General features: G+C 37.0%; 1 protein-coding gene across 1 annotated transcript in view; it reads right to left on the reverse strand.

The window, feature by feature from the left end:
* ME1 (malic enzyme 1) overlaps nt 1–18,465 on the reverse strand; it is a 180,830-nt gene that overhangs the window by 108,720 nt on the left and 53,645 nt on the right. Inside the window, exon 3 of the mRNA XM_083829574.1 lies at nt 16,819–16,968. Within this exon, the coding sequence (XP_083685700.1) occupies nt 16,819–16,968 (150 nt within the window). The remainder of the gene's footprint in view (nt 1–16,818; nt 16,969–18,465) is intronic.

The raw sequence follows: 18,465 nt of genomic DNA on the forward strand, positions 1-18,465 counted from the left end.
ATAATAAAGTCAAGTGGGTTAAGTAGCTACTTGGTGGAAAAAATGTCACAACCCAGCTGGACTGAAATTTGTGAATGCATTTTCAAATACAGTCAAGGCTGCCAAGAGAGCTGACTTCAGGTCTCAGCTCACCCCTTTTTCCAGCCCATGTGGGACTAGGGAAGAGGGGAACCACAGGCTGCTCTTCAATAACTTGCAACGCAGCAAGCCATAGCATCCATCCACAGCAAGCCACCCCTCATCCATCTGTGGGGAGGAGATTGATGACACAAGCATTGCCCCAACCACCCTTGTGCATCTGAAAAAGGCTCCAGAGCCTGCACATAGAGTATATTTTAAATATATATAACAACAGAGTGGGTGAAAGGAAAAAAAGGCAGCAAACTGCCTACAGCAATATAGCCTGAAGGCAAATGAGAAAATTAAAAGAAAAAAAAGTTGCAACATGGGATGCTGTTTTACCACTTTTCCACAAGTCTGAAGTCTTCCAGTCCTTTGAGAGCCTGACTCTTGCTACCAAAGTAGGTAATCTCTACATTACTACTTCAAGTGTACGATGACTTTTATAAAAGGTACCCATTTTGCTTGAAACATACTGTTTTCACTTTTTCAGAATGCCATTGGAGTAAACTCTGGCTCCATAACTGTGCAAAGTCAGGCCTTTGTACAATGAAAAGCAACACGATGAACTAATTCCTCAACTGCTCTCACTCAATGCAAAAGAACATTTGATTGTTAAAACAATTAGAATAAAATATTACAAGCCTTACACAGCAAAAATTTAAAAACAAGACTCTTATGTGGTACCTAGAGCAAGTACACCTTGTCTCTTTGCTATGTAATCCACAATTGTGTATTTAATTCTGGAAACCATAATGTGCACCTCAGGCTATTTCAGATGAAAATTAAGATTGTGTCACAGTAACAAAAACAAAAAACAAAAAAAAAAAAACCTTCATAGATTTTGTTACTGCAGGTGTTTTAATAATTTTTTTTCAATTATATAAAATAAACTTTATTTGCTTATCTAGATAAAACTGTTTTTTTAATTAGTGTCTCACCTCTTTTACCTACAAAATCAACAGCACAGCACCTCATGGTCTAAGTATTCCATGAGATGGAATGTAATGATGTAAAAATAGAATGAATGGAATGACTGTAATGATGCTTCCTTTTCACATAACAACAGAGTAGATACAATTATCTCTCCTTAATATTCATTTCTTAAAATACAAATTTGCTCATTTAGATTTATTCCAAAAATCTCATGTGTCAAGAAAACGAGTTTATATGTATTCTTGCTGAACCACAGCAGCATAATGGCAATTAAATGGGATGTGTCTGTTTGAAAACGAGAAGGCAGACTTTGAGAAATATCATGTTTTAAGAGCCAGAGCTGTTTTGCTCCAGAAGCTACTTAAGTTCTTCTGACAGTTGCTCAATAAATAACGTAATTACTTACACCCTAATAGATACAAATAGAACTATTTGAAGATTGTGAATGAGAATGGTTTACCAGAGCCAGACACATTCATTTTTAAGACAAAAAAATAACCCACTGTTCTGCTTCAATAGCTATCCTGTTTATTTTATGCTGATATTAACTGCGTAAAGAACCCTCAGCACAGCATCCGCCATGTATTTACCAGGAATTTTGTAAAGTTAATGATGTTTTCAAAAAAACTTTTAAATGTTATTTAAACTGTGAAGTACTCAAACAAGTGAGATCACTGTCCTTCTACGTACTTCAACAATTTCTACTGTCCCAGCTCATTGGAACATGGAAAATTTCCAGTCTTTAGACAATAGCATTCTTTAGGCCAGTTTTCATTGACCTTTAAATCACCATCATTTGCTCTCAATAACCATTAAAAAGGACAAAAGTGAAGACTTGTTAAAAAGGCTTCTATTATGACATATCCTACTCAACTTCCACTTTAATGAAGAAGTCACCTCTGAAAACAGACACTATCTCCCATTTGTAAAGCTGACCTCAGCAGCTAAAAAGGAACCAAGGCCACTGCTAAGTTCATGTCCCAGTGATACAACAGCTCTCCATGAAAGGAGCTGTAGTGCTAAGAGGCAAAAGTCAGAAAGGAAGGCAGGCTAATGTAGAAAGCACGTGGGTTAAACTTGTACGAGATTGTCAGTGAGCTGCCAGGCACAGAACAGAGCTGGTTCATCCACGCTTGAGCTGCCGGCATATTATGTTTGGTGACATCTCCAAGACCCACATCCATAGCGCACAGCGATGACAGAACTGCAGCATCACCGAGGTTGGAAGGGACCTCTGGAGATCTTCCAGTCCAAGCCCCCTTCCCAAGCACAGTCAGCTAGAGCAGCTGTTTTGCCTTAGCTTCCTCTAAGGCAAAAATTTGTTACAGGCCATGATTTTTCCCCAGTTTTAGCAACTCTCAGCAGTAAAAAGAAAACATCCATTCTAGCAGAGTTTGCTGCACCTAAGACTTTTTGGGTTGTGCTCCACTGCAACATACACAGAAACCTATTCCTGCCTTCAGTGGAAATTGTATCAGAAGATAGCTATAGAAAATAGGCCTCCTGCATTTTAGTGCAAAAATCAGACACTAGGAAAGTAAAGATTTCAATTTACTACTTGCACATTTAAAATAAGCTCAAACTCATTAATTTTAGGACAAAGCCAAACAAGCCTTCACATCACTCTCACTCTGACTGAGAGAAGTAACACCAAAAAAGAAGAATATATTTGTAATAAAAAACACTTTATTCAAAGGGCACTGCATGCAATCATAGTTATTTCTGAAACAAAGACATGGTAACGAAGTTATTGGAGCTATATTTAAAACCTGACAAAGCAGAAATTTTCTTCCTTATAAACTTTTAATGTTGAATAGAATTGAATATAGGTATAGCATGAATATTGTGTCTTACAATCACTAAAATAGTAAGAGCTTAAAAATAACACAACTTGAATTGAAAAGCAAACATTTATTCAGCCTCAGTTATTTACAAGACTATTTTCCTATCATTCACAGAAATGACATTCAAATAATTTTCTGCTTAAATTTTATTTTTAATATTTGACTAATACCAGTTACAGACTTCTGATTCAAACTGGGAAAAAAAAAAGATGGACTTGCATTTATTGCCTGCTAGAGCATACAACTTCTTCCGTGGGATCTTGCAGTGAATCCATAATTTCTTACAGAATCATCAGAGGGAGAAGATTAAACCTTATTAATGCAAAATAATCCATGTGATTGGATTCTTATACATCCTCACTGTTTTCAACATTCCTCAAAGTTATTTGCTGCAGTGGTTAATATGGCTTACTGACACAGGCCTCAGCTCACCACTACACTAGGTAAGGACAAGCGCAGCCCAAAGGGACCCACAGGAAAGGTAACTCCCCAGAGAGAGCAGCAGCAGGAGGCACCAAAGCATACCTGACCTGGTGTTCAACAACCATCTCATACTGAAATCAATTATTTTCAACAAATTAATTCACCAAGCCAACCAAGCTGCCTGAAGTGCAGCTCTGTTCACAGGATCAGATGCCAGGAACACAGTGGAAAGGTCGCAGCAAAGTCACTACGTGCCCACCTCCCCTTCTGCCCCTATCAAGTTTGGGGCCTCCACCACACCCTCATATAAGACCCTGGGCTCAGCTTTCCTGGACAGGACCACTGCTGAATGGCCTGGAAACCTATGAAGTACTGCAAAATGGGGTTTTCAGGAGAGAAGGGAGTTCTGGATGTTAGTTCACTCAGCTCACCGCTCCTGGAAAGTGCAGCATGCACACCAGCACATGTGCATCCATTTTGAGCGGTGTGAGGCCGTACGCATCCTCACACCTGCTCCCTGCTTACACTTTCATTTAGCTGTTCACCTATTTGTACGTTGTCCATATCTTGGCCTCAGGAAAATAAGGATATATCTACAAAAACTATATAAAGACATTCTTGCTTCCGAAATACAGTTGATATAAAGACAATGCTTTTGCAACTGTTGCTCCACATTTCACATACTGCATAAACAGAAACCGGAAATTCCTCAGTGGCGAGGCCTTTCAGTCAGCAGTCTAGATTTTTACCTCTGACTTTGAGAGACTGTAAAATATTTGGTTTCTGCAAAGGCTAAAGCATAGTTTGAAATCCCGGAACACTGCTCTATTCCACTTCTGCATGAAAACAGACTCTGTTCTGCACTCACGAACAAGGAGCCAGGCTTCGACAGCCACTGGGAAATACAAGAAGCCTTCACAGGGGATGAGGAATTTCAGGGCACCAAGTCAGTGCTTTACAGTAACACAGAGTTTCTCTCCTGACAAGTGATCCTATCACAGAACTGACTTCTCAGATTAGTCATTTGTTTTCCCACATGAAAACGAATGATTACTGTTTATAAATTGACACACAGAATATATAAATTATTGTCTGGTGACAATGTGACTAGTTTTGTATGAAAGTTAAATTCCAATTTATTCTCGCCATAAGAAGTTAGTCATTAATCATTTTAGTTGGTATTTGGTTCATTTCCTTTCTGTTGGTATTTTATTGAGTGTTTGGGATCACTCAATAACCAGATAACATCATTTAAAAATTTTCTTACGAAACTTACAAACCGAAGTAGCTTTAACAATGTTTTATTTAGGCTACTGACTGCCTATACATACCAAAAATAACCTTCTAAAAATCACAACTGTGGCTGTCTACACTCCAAAACAAACAAGAGTGTTTGACTTTTATTGAAACACTCATCTTTAAAAAGGGTATAGCAACTGAGATCTCCTAGGTTAGACTCTTAGTTAAAATCTGAATAATTTTTAAACATAGATCTTAATCTAAAATATTTTAGAATTCAATAGAATGTTACAACAACAGGTCAGAATAAAGATCAGTTTAGTTTAACTCCAAAAAAGTGCTCTGGAAAGTAGGCCCTTGGCATACAAAGGGTTCAGTTGTACATCTATCAAACAGTTTTACACCCAGTTTTTATTGTTTTCTTTTAGTCTTTCAATTTTAGGTGATTTGCTGAAATCATTGCACTGATAGCATAGCTACAATAATTTCCGTCGTTTTATGTCCATATTTTCCACTATCAAAAATATAAACTTTAAAAACAGTAAAACGAAAACAACCTGACCAGAACTGGTTCTGGTCTTATTTCCTATTAAATTTACAACATGCATGAATGTATAAGTCAGACAAAAATTTTATGACTGTGTCCAACAACAGCTTTTAACATGGGAAAAAAATTATTGAAAGTCTACAGGCCAGGCCATACACTCAAACATCTTTCAAAGACAGACTTTTGTAAAACCCTGAATGCAATGTACCAACCATACATCACATAACCGAGGTTACAGCCATCCGCAAGAAGAATTTCATTTCAAGCCCAGCACAGTGTGTGCTGTCGTATTTCCACTTTCTGTGTTATGTGTCAAACTGAAAATAGGGATAGGTACATTGCCAGGAGCAAACAGAGATAGGGCAGAATTGATTTTTTGTTTTTATGTATTCTGTTTACTTGGGAAAAACAAATTCCCACATGCCCATATCCTAGTTATCTGTGAATAAACCATTAATCAAATAAAGAGAAAGGAAACAGTGTTCTGTGTTGTCATTTTCAGAAGCAAACATCTCCATGTCACATTTAAGGAACTCGTTCCGGATGGCTGAGGAAAACAGTCAAAGACATATTCTTTCCTGGACTGGCAGCATGAACAACTTGCCACTTGACATACAGGGCAACAAATCCATTAATTCATATGTGCTTAAGTTAAATCTGAAAAACAACTCCAGGAGAAAAGAAAAAAATAATAATAATACCCTCTCACATAAGAATGCTGCCAGAAAACGGTGAACTTCTGTAGGTGGAAACATGTTGCTGTGGCTCTACAAGCTACATTACAGCTTCACCTTGGCAACAGTAAGCCAGTCCCTTGGATGGCACACATTGCCACCAGAAAGCCCAACATAATGGTTAACTGTCTTATTCTAGAGTACACCTACAAAACTCCTTTTTTCTTTTTTTTCCTTGAGACCAAACAGAAATTAAAGTCAAACATAGCTGTTTTGGGAATAGAGGCAAAAATAAGAACTGGATTTTGACCATCCTTATGTCAAAGGCATAGGTTCTAATTCAACATAAACCAAAGCTGCTTCTTTTTTTTTTTCTTTTTTTTTTTTAATGACTTCCCTATCAATGTCTACTTCTGGTTAGAAATACTTATTTCAGATCAGTTTCAGTCAGCACTTGCTTTTCTTACAAGAACTACTTGCTTTGTTTGGTTTATATGTATTTTTAGTTTTGTTTACTTGATCAATGCTCCCAACAGTCTCATACACCTACAGCTGCTTCCTAAAATATATATATATATATATATATATATATATAAATTTTCCTGCAGGTAATTTAATATCTTAATACTCATTAGCAAAATAAGGTCATAATATGAAGCAGAACTCACTTGCAATGCCATCACTTAACTCTGAGACCAGTGGTTGGGAGGACAGAAACCTCACCCAGCTTCCTCCACTCAACTGCAGATCGCAGTACATTAATGCCACTTCTGCTATACATTTTGTGAAGTTATTATTACCTGGACTTTTAATGTTTATTTTAAGCTTATGTATAATGCACACTGGGGGCACTTTTTTATTGAAGAGCACACATAAGAAAACAGTTGTATAAAGCTGTAGAACTTTGCCAAAAAGAATGGAAACGCCATGCAAGAAATTAAAGGATTTCTTTCTACCTCAAAACTTTCATCTCTTGCCTTTTCCAGAAGCTCCTTAACAGCACAGGCATATGGCTGTCTCAAAAACTGTGTGCAAAAATCTTAAGAACTGATAACCATCTGGCCATAAATACAGAGAAACACAAGATATTTTAAAACACACAGTAGTTCCATTGTTGTGCTCTTGAAGGCTCACAATCTTCATGAATTCTCTTCACTTTAAAGAATCCATTTCAAGACCCGACTATTTAGAAAGCTTCTGGACAGAGACAGAAAACTATGATTTTAGAATATCCAAGCTATGGCAAAGTTTCGCTGGGGTTTTTACTTTCTCTTTTTGACTTCACCAAATACAGGATTTCTTTTTTAAAGCTACTGTATCTTGTATTAGAAATGCAACAATGGGACGATGCTGGACTGCTGAGTAATGAGAGCATTTTGAACAGAGAAGCTGCTGAGTAGGTAAGCAGGGGATTTGGGTGGTGCCGAAGGACGTGCAACAAATGTACAGAAAACGAGAGCTGGAGAAAATCCAGTGTAAGCATATCCTGAAGGAAAACATCCTCTGGACAAGGGATGGGATATATTCAGAATGAGCTAATAAAATCATTGTAATGTTTCTGAGTCACTGGTGTTGTCTCATCTGAAATACTACTGGCACCTCATTTTGCAATATTAGGAGACAGTAATGGGAATTACTGGGGAGCTGGAGAAAGCTCTCTGCATTGAGGCAGAGAGTGGGATTCCCCTACCTCTGCAAAGCTCTCAATATAAAATAACATATTAAATGCTTATCAACCACCTCTAATAATTCTTTGCTACATCCTCATGTTGACTACAAATACTTCACTACTGGTGATGATACCTATTTGTAAGCACATGCAGCAAATACCATTTCTTTTTTATCCCACTGATAGCTAGAAGTATGCCCTTTCTCTTCTACAACGTAGTCCTAGAAAGGAAGAAAGAAGCACATACCTTTTTCTCTGTATTCCTCAAGCAATGAATTGCAAGTTTAGACAAAACGCAAATGGACAGGTGAGAAGGCACACCTCAGATCTCCAAACAGCCACAGAAAAATAGTACATTGCTGTCCTTCAAGTGTTTTTCCAAACATAAATGCACCCTGATAAGCAGTTCCTTGCAATGTGTTCAAGAGGGTTTCAGACTACCAACTTTTATAAAAACAGAGGGTCTGCCATCCAAAATTCAAACAACTCCGTAACTCCCCAGCAACAGCAAGTTCAACAAAAATGTTAGTCATTAGCACAGGTGTCTACTATAGGAACACTCGGCAAAAAAGAGCAGACCCAGAATCATGCATCAGTCTTCCTTGTGAACTAAACAAATCAACAGCACTAGAACTGAATCTGTATTTCTGAATAGATTAAGACCCTTAAATGTCAAAGTCTATACTTAGGTTAACTTTTTTTATAACTAAAATGACAACTATAAAAACAAAAAATAAAAATAACTATGAAAACATTTATAACCATATGATCTAATGACCAATTATTACTCAACATCCAACTACTTTTGTACTTCCTCCCGAAGCAATCTATAAAAAGGGTCCCTAAGAAGGGACAGAAAAGGAAGCCTGGGAGGTGACAATTCTGAAAAAATAATAATAATAAAAAAATACACAGTCCTAAAGAACAATGTCAAAAACCTACACGAGATGTCTTACTGAGGTATTTGCTAATGTTTGATAGTCTGTCTTTGAAAAGGTGTTGAACTAAGGAAAGTTATGTCTCTCTTATTGAAGTAAGTGGCTCTTGAAAGGTTTGCTTTAGGGCCAAATGATGTTGACAGTTGGGGGGCTGTATAAATCTGGCAGGTTGACAGAGGCTGTTTCATGAGGAGAAAAATGTGGTAGATAAATATTTTTGAACAGAGTAGGACAGAGCCAATAAGTAGACCTCTCCCTTACAGTATTACCTGATTCTTTAGTGTTGCTCACAAGACTTTGGCCAAGTCGAGGTGTGAAAATTAAATAAAATTTCTGCCCTTAAAGTACATTTTATTAAGGAACATACTACTCTGGGAAATCTGGAAGCTTGTAACCAGAAGGCTGGCGCAAAATCAAAATCTCTCTAAAAATTCAGGAAAAAAGGAAGACATCAAAGAGTAACATGGTTATATATTGGTGCAAGTCCTAATTATTAATAGGAAACTATAACTTGCCAAAAGAATATCACTATTTTAAAAAGGCACTGATATATCTATAGCTCATTTGTTGAAAACAATATAGCCTGCCTTTTCATGTGGTATTGGCACTAGAGAGAAAAGACTAGTCAGAGTAAAGACATTTAACTTGCGATCATGTACTTTCTGTCCACTCTCCTGCACGCAGACCTACAAAATTACTGTTTTAACAACCCAAATGAGAAGGGTCTAACAACCACTCCATTAATAACTGTCATACAAACTGGTCTTCCTATGTGGTGAAAAGCATCAGTAAGAAAATTCTTTGTTTCACGGGAGCCTTCTAATAGGATGTATAGGGAGGAAGATAATTGTCATATGCCAAAATCCAGAGAAGTTTTAATTCACATTGGCTCAGAGTTCAGATGCCCTAGAAAACATAAATTTGAGTCCTCCAAATTTATGGAGGAGAGGGAACTTTCTACTCTAATTTCACACAAGAGATGGTGGAAAAGTAAAAAATAACAGTACAAATCAAATGAGAACAGGAATCTCCTGGAAATATCCAGGATGGCACGAAAGAAGCAGACAGGGAAACAGATAGGCATGGCCAGGACGTTAGTTCTGGCGCTCTTGCACAGAAACCACCAAGGATGTTGTAGAAGGGCCTTGAGGTTTTCTAAGAAGTCTGTGCAAAGAGGGGAAGGAAAATGACCGAACATTAATTGCTGCCAAACATTCTGAGAGTCATGTTTTGAGTATGGATGGGCTCATTTCCTCCCCCACACTGTACAGATATACTCCCTCCAGAAAAAACAGAGCGAGCAATACACCATCGAGAGGTACAAACTTAGGACTGAAAGCCAGAAATTCCATGCTCATGATGTGTTTCAGGACAAAGCTTTTACGACCTAGATTCCTAGATTACCTGCATAAGAAATCATCTATGCAGCTTGTGAGAGCAGGAAGAAGCTAACACAAGTAATGTTCCAACTCTAAAAGATTAAATGAAAGACTACCTCTATGTATGACTTCCAGAATGACTTCGTAAATCCTATCCTTCCGCTATTGCTGTAGGTAAAACCTATGTGCAAGCACAAAGTCCCAAAAAGTACAAGTACAAAAAAACAGCACCACATGGAGGACATTATATTTCATTATGTTAGATCAGGACTATATATTTGCAATTTATCATAAGCTAATTCATGTTTCTATTCTAAGGTGCAAGTTTAATAAAAAGAAAAAAAATTCACAATGTAACCAAATGGTGTAACCTACTCTCAACATATTACCAAAAGCCATGAATTTAACATAATTGAAGAGAGACCAGATGACTACATACATATAACCTAAAGAATATCCTAATGTTTTCAAAATCAAGGTATGACTTTTTTCATTCATCTACTTCTTAGACTCAGAATTGACTTAATATTTACAGAGCACTCTAAGACCAAAATGAGGCCAACTGACATCTGTGCAAGATTCTCACATCTTCCACTGCAGCATTACTGGCTGAAGCATTACTGGTTTCTAGAAGACTGTCTAGGAGAAGAGAGGAATTTAACATTCCCATGGTGTGCCAATTCTCTTTTTACAGCTTTTCAGAGTATGGCAAAATATCACACTAGGAGAATCTATTGGCCTTACTTTTAAGCTGAGAAAGCAACAGCACGCTAAGCTAAATTTTGGCTTGACGAAGGTAAGGAGCACACCATGCCAAAGAGTAGAACCACAGGGTATCATTAAGATGTCATAGTGCTTGAAATCAATGGATAGGCTGTTTAATATGATTTTATGCTATAAAATTATCAGTTAACTAAACAAGGATACTACTAAGACAACTATTCACAGTAATAATCAGATTAATGATGGCTCTAAAAAATAAAACTGCTTTGCCTGGAAAAAAACACCTAGATTCTCTAAAAAAAAATCTATAGGACAGTTACACTGGTGAAGATGTTAGGTTAAATGAATCCAGATCTTCTGGTCTCAAACGGGAAAATACCACAGATCTGTGCATGAAACAGGCATTCACAAAGAAGCAGCACCAGGAACTGAACTTTATTGGCTCTTGTGATCCACGAGGACTTGACAAGTCTCTGGCCTCCTGGAAGCTAAATCTGTTTTCTGAAGAGACTTGGATGTCAAAGGCATCCAATGGAATTAACAAAAAGAAAAATCCAGGCTCCACTGAAAACCTCATTAAAACCCACAATAAAAATTATTAAATGCGCTGCAGGAATCAACCTTGTGCTGGAAAACAGACCGCAGCTCCTGCCGCCAAGTTCTGCAATTTTGTAAGTTCTGTCACAGGAGACAAATATTTCTCTCTTCTCTAATTCCATTTCCTTATTAAAAAGCTACACTATCTTGCAGCTGACAGTCTCGGTATGCTTGGTAAACAGCGTGTCAACAATAAAAGAACTCACACTTGCAGCCCTTGCATTCAATACATTGCATCTGTACATGCATGCAGTAAATGTAAATAGATGTGATCTCTTTGAGAAATATGAGGAACGGAACCCATTTCAAGTTCATATGTGCTGACACAGTCACACACTTCAATATGGCTGCAATCTGGTACAATATCAGCACTTATGAACTGAGTATTTGACATGATAAATTGCCCTCTGAAACATGGGCACTAACAACCACCAATACCATTTTAAATGTTCTTAAAAATTACTGAAATAGCTAAAACTTTACAATACTTATTAAAAGTCAATTCAAAATGCAATCTTGCTTGGACTTCAGGAGAATAAGAGAATTCTAGATTTGCTTTTTCTAGTCATTTGTGAGGAAGGAAAATAAGAAAAAAAGACAAAGTCAAATGAATTATTAGACAAGAAAACTTCTGTGAGAAGACTTTAATGACAAGTACCTAGAAGCTGGGGAAGATCCAATTCTATATGTAAGAAAAAAATAAAGAAAAAACATAAAAAAACCTAAGGCTGACATGCTTTGCCTCTTACATGACTTCATCTGAATCTTCAATATTGAGCATCAATTTCAATTTAGCTACTTTTAAAATGGTTCCCAGTCAGACTGACAGCAAATGACTGCATCAGTAAGTTATTTCAGAGGAGCTCTGACATGCCTGTGTGGCTACAATAGTTACGAGGGCTTGCTCTTTCCATATTCTCTCTGAAATGGGTTTTCCTTCTAGGAATGGAAATACATAAACAGTCACCTAACATTTTACCAACATCCAAAGTCTTCAGCATAGCTATACTTGTCAATTTTTCCTCCCCTCTCTAAAAGCTGAATTTACACAAGAACCTGAAACTCCTGGGTGTTCTCTATACAACGTAAAAAGTTGATTTTGGATTCTTAGAGAAAATTTCCATTGAACTTTCCCATGTTTATACTTTTGGGATGAATAAAGCAACTGAAAGAACCGTTATATTTTAGAAACCCATTTATAGGACTAGATTGTTTCTTTGTAAGTCAGCAAAAGTTTTCATATGTAGTTGCAAGCTTTCTGCAGTTAAAGAATATTTTACTTTTTTTTTTTTTAATATATATATATATATATATGAAGTGATATGTAGAAACTCTTCACCAGAAAGCTATTTCATAGGGATTCTGAGATAATGTTCTTAATGGTAGCGTGATTGCTGCAATAAAGCCAGAAGTCCACTACATTCCCAGCATAAGCCTTTAAAACTTTTATCTGCACATTTTTTAAATCCCTGGATACGCCTACAGACAATCCAACAGTAGAGTGAAGGGAATCCTTACAGAAGTCTGAATTCCTTCTCTGATCTACCTCTAGAGGAGCCTCTTTGTTCCCTCATCCTCCTCAATTAGTTGTTACAGATCAGCTACCAGATCTGCTATCAGACCTGTATTATCTATTTCTAGAATGTAAGACTCTTATTCATTAAAACTGATGGATTTTAAGCTGAATATTCACGGTGAGTAATGCAATCTTGAGTTGAGTTTTAATGTTACAAACAAATGTCCATTACCCAGATGAGTTTTAAACCAGAGAGTAAAGTTATTTTGCAGCTGGTTCTCTTGAGAAATGTTGCTTAATCACATAGTCAGCTGATCGGCCAAGAATGTTCATTCTATAATTACAAAATACTGATTCAGGATGAAAAACATCTCTCGTTAGCCACAATGTCCTTCTATAACTCTAAGTACATCATGTGAGCCCTTACAGTCTTCTAAAAACATGAACGGGAGGTGCAGATAATGATCTCATTTAATGACCTCACTAGACACCTATCTTTTAACTTCACATTGACTATTCACTAAGCCCTTGTCTGAATATATAACTATGAACTAGAGAGTTTAAACTCGCTGTACAAGATACACAGATCTGACCGAATATTAAAAAAAACCTTTCAGATGTAAACTGCATAATGAGACATTGCATTTCAACTTTCGTTGTTATAAATATAAGAATGTCTAGAATGGGTTAAACTGTGTATTTGTTACTCCTCTTCTCATTTTGCATGCTGAAATGGGTTTTTTTCTTCTTTGCAAGTTCAACTCACAGAGGGTGCTGTTTATGACGGATGCCAGTATATAATGCTTAATACTATACGAGTCACACTCTAGAATATAGTTTCAAACCAAATGAAGTTGACTGCTTTGCAGAGTTGGTTTTGGAATAATTTGTAAAAGGTTTTCCTTAGGGAAAAAAATGTTTCTGTAGCAGAATGCAGTGGAAGATGACAAAGTATAGGCATTTCTTAAGCAGTGAAGAATCTGTCAAAGGGGACACTCTTTATAGACCTCTCTTCTGAGACCTCTGATGAACACTGGAATAAGCTAAGTGGTTGGGGAAAATGAGAGACCAAGCATAAGACACCATGAACACAGCTATTGGAAATTTTCAGTACAGTAAACATCCGACTTGGCTGATGATCTTTCTTCTTAAAAAAGAAAAAAAAAAAAGTATGAGATTCTCATGAGGCAGAAGAAGACTGTAGATGTTTTTCAGCCATCTTTACTTAAGCGAGTCATTAAAGCACTTATTTGAAAATGGTGAGGCAATCCATCAGGACTAGAAATAAACCAGACGTTTATAAATATCTTACACGTCTCCAAAGCCAGTCAGTCGTGAATATAAAGCTGACATGTAGTTGGGGAAGCAGCAGACAGCAGAATACAGCCAAGGCTGATTTCAGTAGCTCAAGAATAAAACTGAATACCAAAAGACACATCACTTAAAACATTACTTAATATTGTTTAAAACATCATTCACTCATTAGCAGCTGAACTGAAGTGAAAAAATTGTCAAATACCAAATAATGGAATGTCCTATAAACCCATATATTTTTACGGCTAAAAGATAAAGGAAGTATTATGTGAGTATTGTAATATGTCTTGAATTTGCTTATTTTCACTAAGGAAATAAGCACTTTTTTTGAAGAAAAATACCAGACTTCATTCCAGTATTGGCAAATAAAGTCATACTTTTAAGAACATACGATCAGGATGCTCAAAGAGCACTTGTACCTTTCTCTTTCATCAGATTGTCACTGTCACTGTTTAGAATGCCTAAATATAACATCAGAATAGAAGTTCACTACCCGTATGACAGCTTAATGTGCTTTTTTAAGCAGAATACAGCAAAATCCCTGGGGAATATAGAAACTTAGCACAACGTTATATGCACTGGTAGTTTTATACTGCAGTTATTTGCTGGGTTGAGAGAATTTAGCTTGCTGTTCCCAAGATTGCACAATACATGTAAAACGGCTATTATGCTGTGCTTTTGGAAGTGTTTTTGAAAGCTTTCTATATTCTATTTGAAACGAAACGGAAAAAAATTAGCTTGTTGTGACATACATTATCTATGTAAAAAAAATCCATAAGGTATTACAGTCCTGCTCAATTTTCATTACAGGGTAGGCTAGTGAGTGGCTTAGTTGCATAGTGGAGAACTCAGAAGTTCTTGTTTCCCAATATATTTGTGCAAACTGCATGTCTGTAGCGTAACTTGTTTCCAACTGTACAAATCCATAAGTGTATTAGTGATAGAGTGACATGATAGAGTAGTCAAGCATTGGAACGGGTTGCCCAGGGAAGTGGTGGAGTCACCGTCCCTGGGGGTGTTCAAGGAAAGGCTGGACGTGGTGTTTAGGGACATGGTTTAGTGGGTGACATTGGTGGTAGGGGGATGGTTGGACCAGATGATCTTTCAGCCTTAGTGATTCTATGATTCTACGGTCTAGGAGTTTAGTTTTAATACATAATGTATTAAAAGACTTAGGCCATCTCTCTAAGTCTTCTGCAGACAAAAATTCCACCAAATGAAAAATAACAAAAAAAAAAAAGAAGAAAAGTTTAAATATTTCCTCTCCCCACCTCTACCCCTCATATCACTTTTTCCTGTGTCTTGAGTGTACTTAGTATCTGACCAGAGAATTGAGTTAAGGAGCTGATGGGCTGTTTTTATTACTGTAGCAATCTGCCTCACCAGTTCTGACTGCCACCCAGCAGAACTGTTGTCTAATTGTTTTGTGTTTCTTCTTTTTCGTTTTTTCTACACAGATGCTCCATGCATCTGGGAAGAAAGTGCAGAGTACAATGTTTGTCTCTGTGATCCAGCATACGCAGAGGTGCTTTTTGTGCAATATCCTATATGGCAATAGATATCAAAACAAGGAACAATGAGACCAGCTTAGGCAAAGACTTAATTTACAGACAAGTTTAGGACTCCCTGGAAGGACAATAAAATCACCATGGTGATAATAATGAGGGGAAAAAAGAAGATGATTTCTCTTGCTAGGGGAGGCACCTAAAAGCCACAGATTGTTAAACAGGTTTAAGCAAGCATTCTTGAGGTCTTTTTGAACTTCTTAATGTCTACAGAAGTAGGATTTTTTGTTTTCTGTAAATGGCCACATGGTCCTGACTCATTCAGTCACAAGGCCAAAATGATTTTTACATTAACAAGAAAACCTTGAAGCCATAAGTCTTGTTCCTTAAATATCTCCTCCTGAAGACAATGTGAGCAGCTGTTTGTCCCCTATTGTCCCTATAGGGGGACCCTATTTGTCCCCCTATACTGCAAACCTCTTAATTTTGATCAATGCCTTGAATGCAAAAAAGCCTATTTCTGTTAACAGAGCTATACACATACAGCTCATATCTCTCTCCCTTTGCCAGAAAATAGCACAGAATGTTTGAAAGCGTTGTTACATTTTGCATTTGGAGCAAAGATACAGCATCATTCACACAAGTCTCAGGAACTGTTTTAGATCGAAGCAAAAATATTGCCTTCACTGTAGAGATTACCAGCTTCTACGAGCCCCAAAGTCTGAGTGCTTTCTCCCATATACACAAGATCCTCAAACAGCAGCCACTATAAATCTCAACCTCTGTGGGCTGATGTTCAAGAGGCATGAAACAGAAGCAGACAGAAGTTACATCTGCCCCTCTCTCACTCTACTTCCCCGTCACTCTACAAATACAGATACTGTATACAGAATAAAAGCTCTCCCATAGCCTATGAAAGCACAACTTATTAAGCAGTGAGACAAGTGCCTTAATTATTATTGATTTTTCCTAAGATGTCTTTAGGTATACACATAATGCATCCTATTGTATCATACTATTTTTATATACGTGTGCATAAAACATCTATAATACAAATATATATGTAGAAGTCAATGCTCTTAATAATGCTAGAACAAAATTAAGACTCAGGACCCATTATTTTATGGTGTTGTAACATGCAGCTAGGATTCCAAGAAAGTCAAGTTCAGTGAATGAGATTAAAAACGTACCCATGTTCTAACATAATTAAAACAAGCATTTACCTTCTTAATGCAATACAAATTATTGTTTAATGTAGACTGAAAGTTTAGTTTGATTTATCTCATTTATTACAGTTTTGGCTTACATTCAGCTATGTTAGGACCCCCCTGCAGAAATCCGCCAAGAAGAAAGTAAGATATAATTACTTTTATTTGAAGTATAAACTTACATACCTTGGCCTCCGAAATGCTAAACCATACTGCTGGCAAGCCAGTCCCACAGTGGGAGTATAAACAATAGGCATGAACCTTTCTATGTCAGAAGTCAGCACTTTATAGAAAAGCTTTTCGTTTCGATCCTGAAGACTCATTAGTAGAATATATCTGTGGAGAATTAAATATAATTAGATAGGCATCAAGTGAATATATAAAGTAAATTTAGAAATGGTGTTTAGAAAATAAATTAAAGCTACGTTTGTTCTACAACAGCCTCTTTCTTAGCCTACTGTATTTAAATTCCTTCTTATCTTAACAGCACAACTGTTTCAGACATAAAGGATAATAAACCAGATGAGACAGAGAGAAGATGAATCCATCACAAAGTTGACGTACTGAACACACTCAGGAAGCTGATCCCGAGCTGATAAGGGTATAAGATTATGCTGCAAGAGAATATTTGGTCTGCCAGAACCTAAACCACACGCATCAATTATTCCATCTGAACTGAAATAGGCATTAAAATAAAAATTAAACAAACTTACTCTCTTCCTCAAAAAATTCAAACTAGAAGTTTCAGCTTTTTCTACGTTTGCCTTAATAGAAATTTCTTCCAAACCCAGATGAATACTTCAAATAAATACTTTACCAGAATGCTGCAAGACAAAGCTTTCAAAAACAAAGCAGACGCATATGTCTTTTGATGCTGAAGTTTATGCTTGTAATGAAGTTTGCACTGGTTTATGTACTAGCAGAAATCAATTCTGGATTGCATTTGTAGAAGTTTTATATTTATTTTAAAAAATTAAATGCAAAAAATCATCAGAAAAATGAGAGTGAAAAACGTTCATGCTTAGCTTGATCTGCTTTTTACTACCATCACCCTAACACAGAATAAATACTCAGCTGCTCCAAGAGCCCAGCCAGGAAGCCAAATTTACATGGAGTATGACAATGCAGATGACATGAGTCTACATATCCAGTGACTTCAAGTTACACCAGTTTACTCAGGTACAAGCCTGGTCACTTCATCAACACTTGACAGTTTGGAATGTGATGAGCCTAAACAGGTTAGGAAATCTGCAATTATTTTGTTAAAGCTTAGCTTTGTCCATCAGCTAGAGAAGCCTTTAACCAGTCTCGCATGAAAGGGCAGCGCAGCCCCTTTGGCAACCAGAGACTGCAAGGAAGTGGCAGGAGTGAGGCAAACCAGTGTCCCTCCCCTGGGTTACTCAAAGTGCCTTTAAGGGTGCCTTAGCCCCTACACAGATAAAGATTTTGAAACCAAAGAGTTGATCATATACTCTAAATATCATCCTTGTGAGACATCCTGAGCCCCCTTCCCTTATACATGTAAGTTTTGAATGTTCTCCAAGGTTAAATTATACCCTGCACTTGCAGTTCTCAGCTGCAAATACACATACAGCATTTTCCCCTCAAATTATTACATTTCCATACAACCTTTAATTTTCCTAGCACTTTGTCATGATATGGCATGTCTTTCAATACCCTTGTTATCCTGGAGCGTTTTTCCTTATTAAAACCTTTCAACTGAGAATGATTATCCCAGCATTTCCCTTGAAACACAAGCTCCTTCACACATAATTGTAAATACATTTGAGGGCATTCATTTTGTTTCTAGAGGATCTCAAAAGTGGGGTTAGA

Source organism: Anser anser (assembly GCF_964211835.1).
Source record: "Anser anser genome assembly, chromosome: 3".
NCBI classification, from domain to species: domain Eukaryota; kingdom Metazoa; phylum Chordata; class Aves; order Anseriformes; family Anatidae; genus Anser; species Anser anser.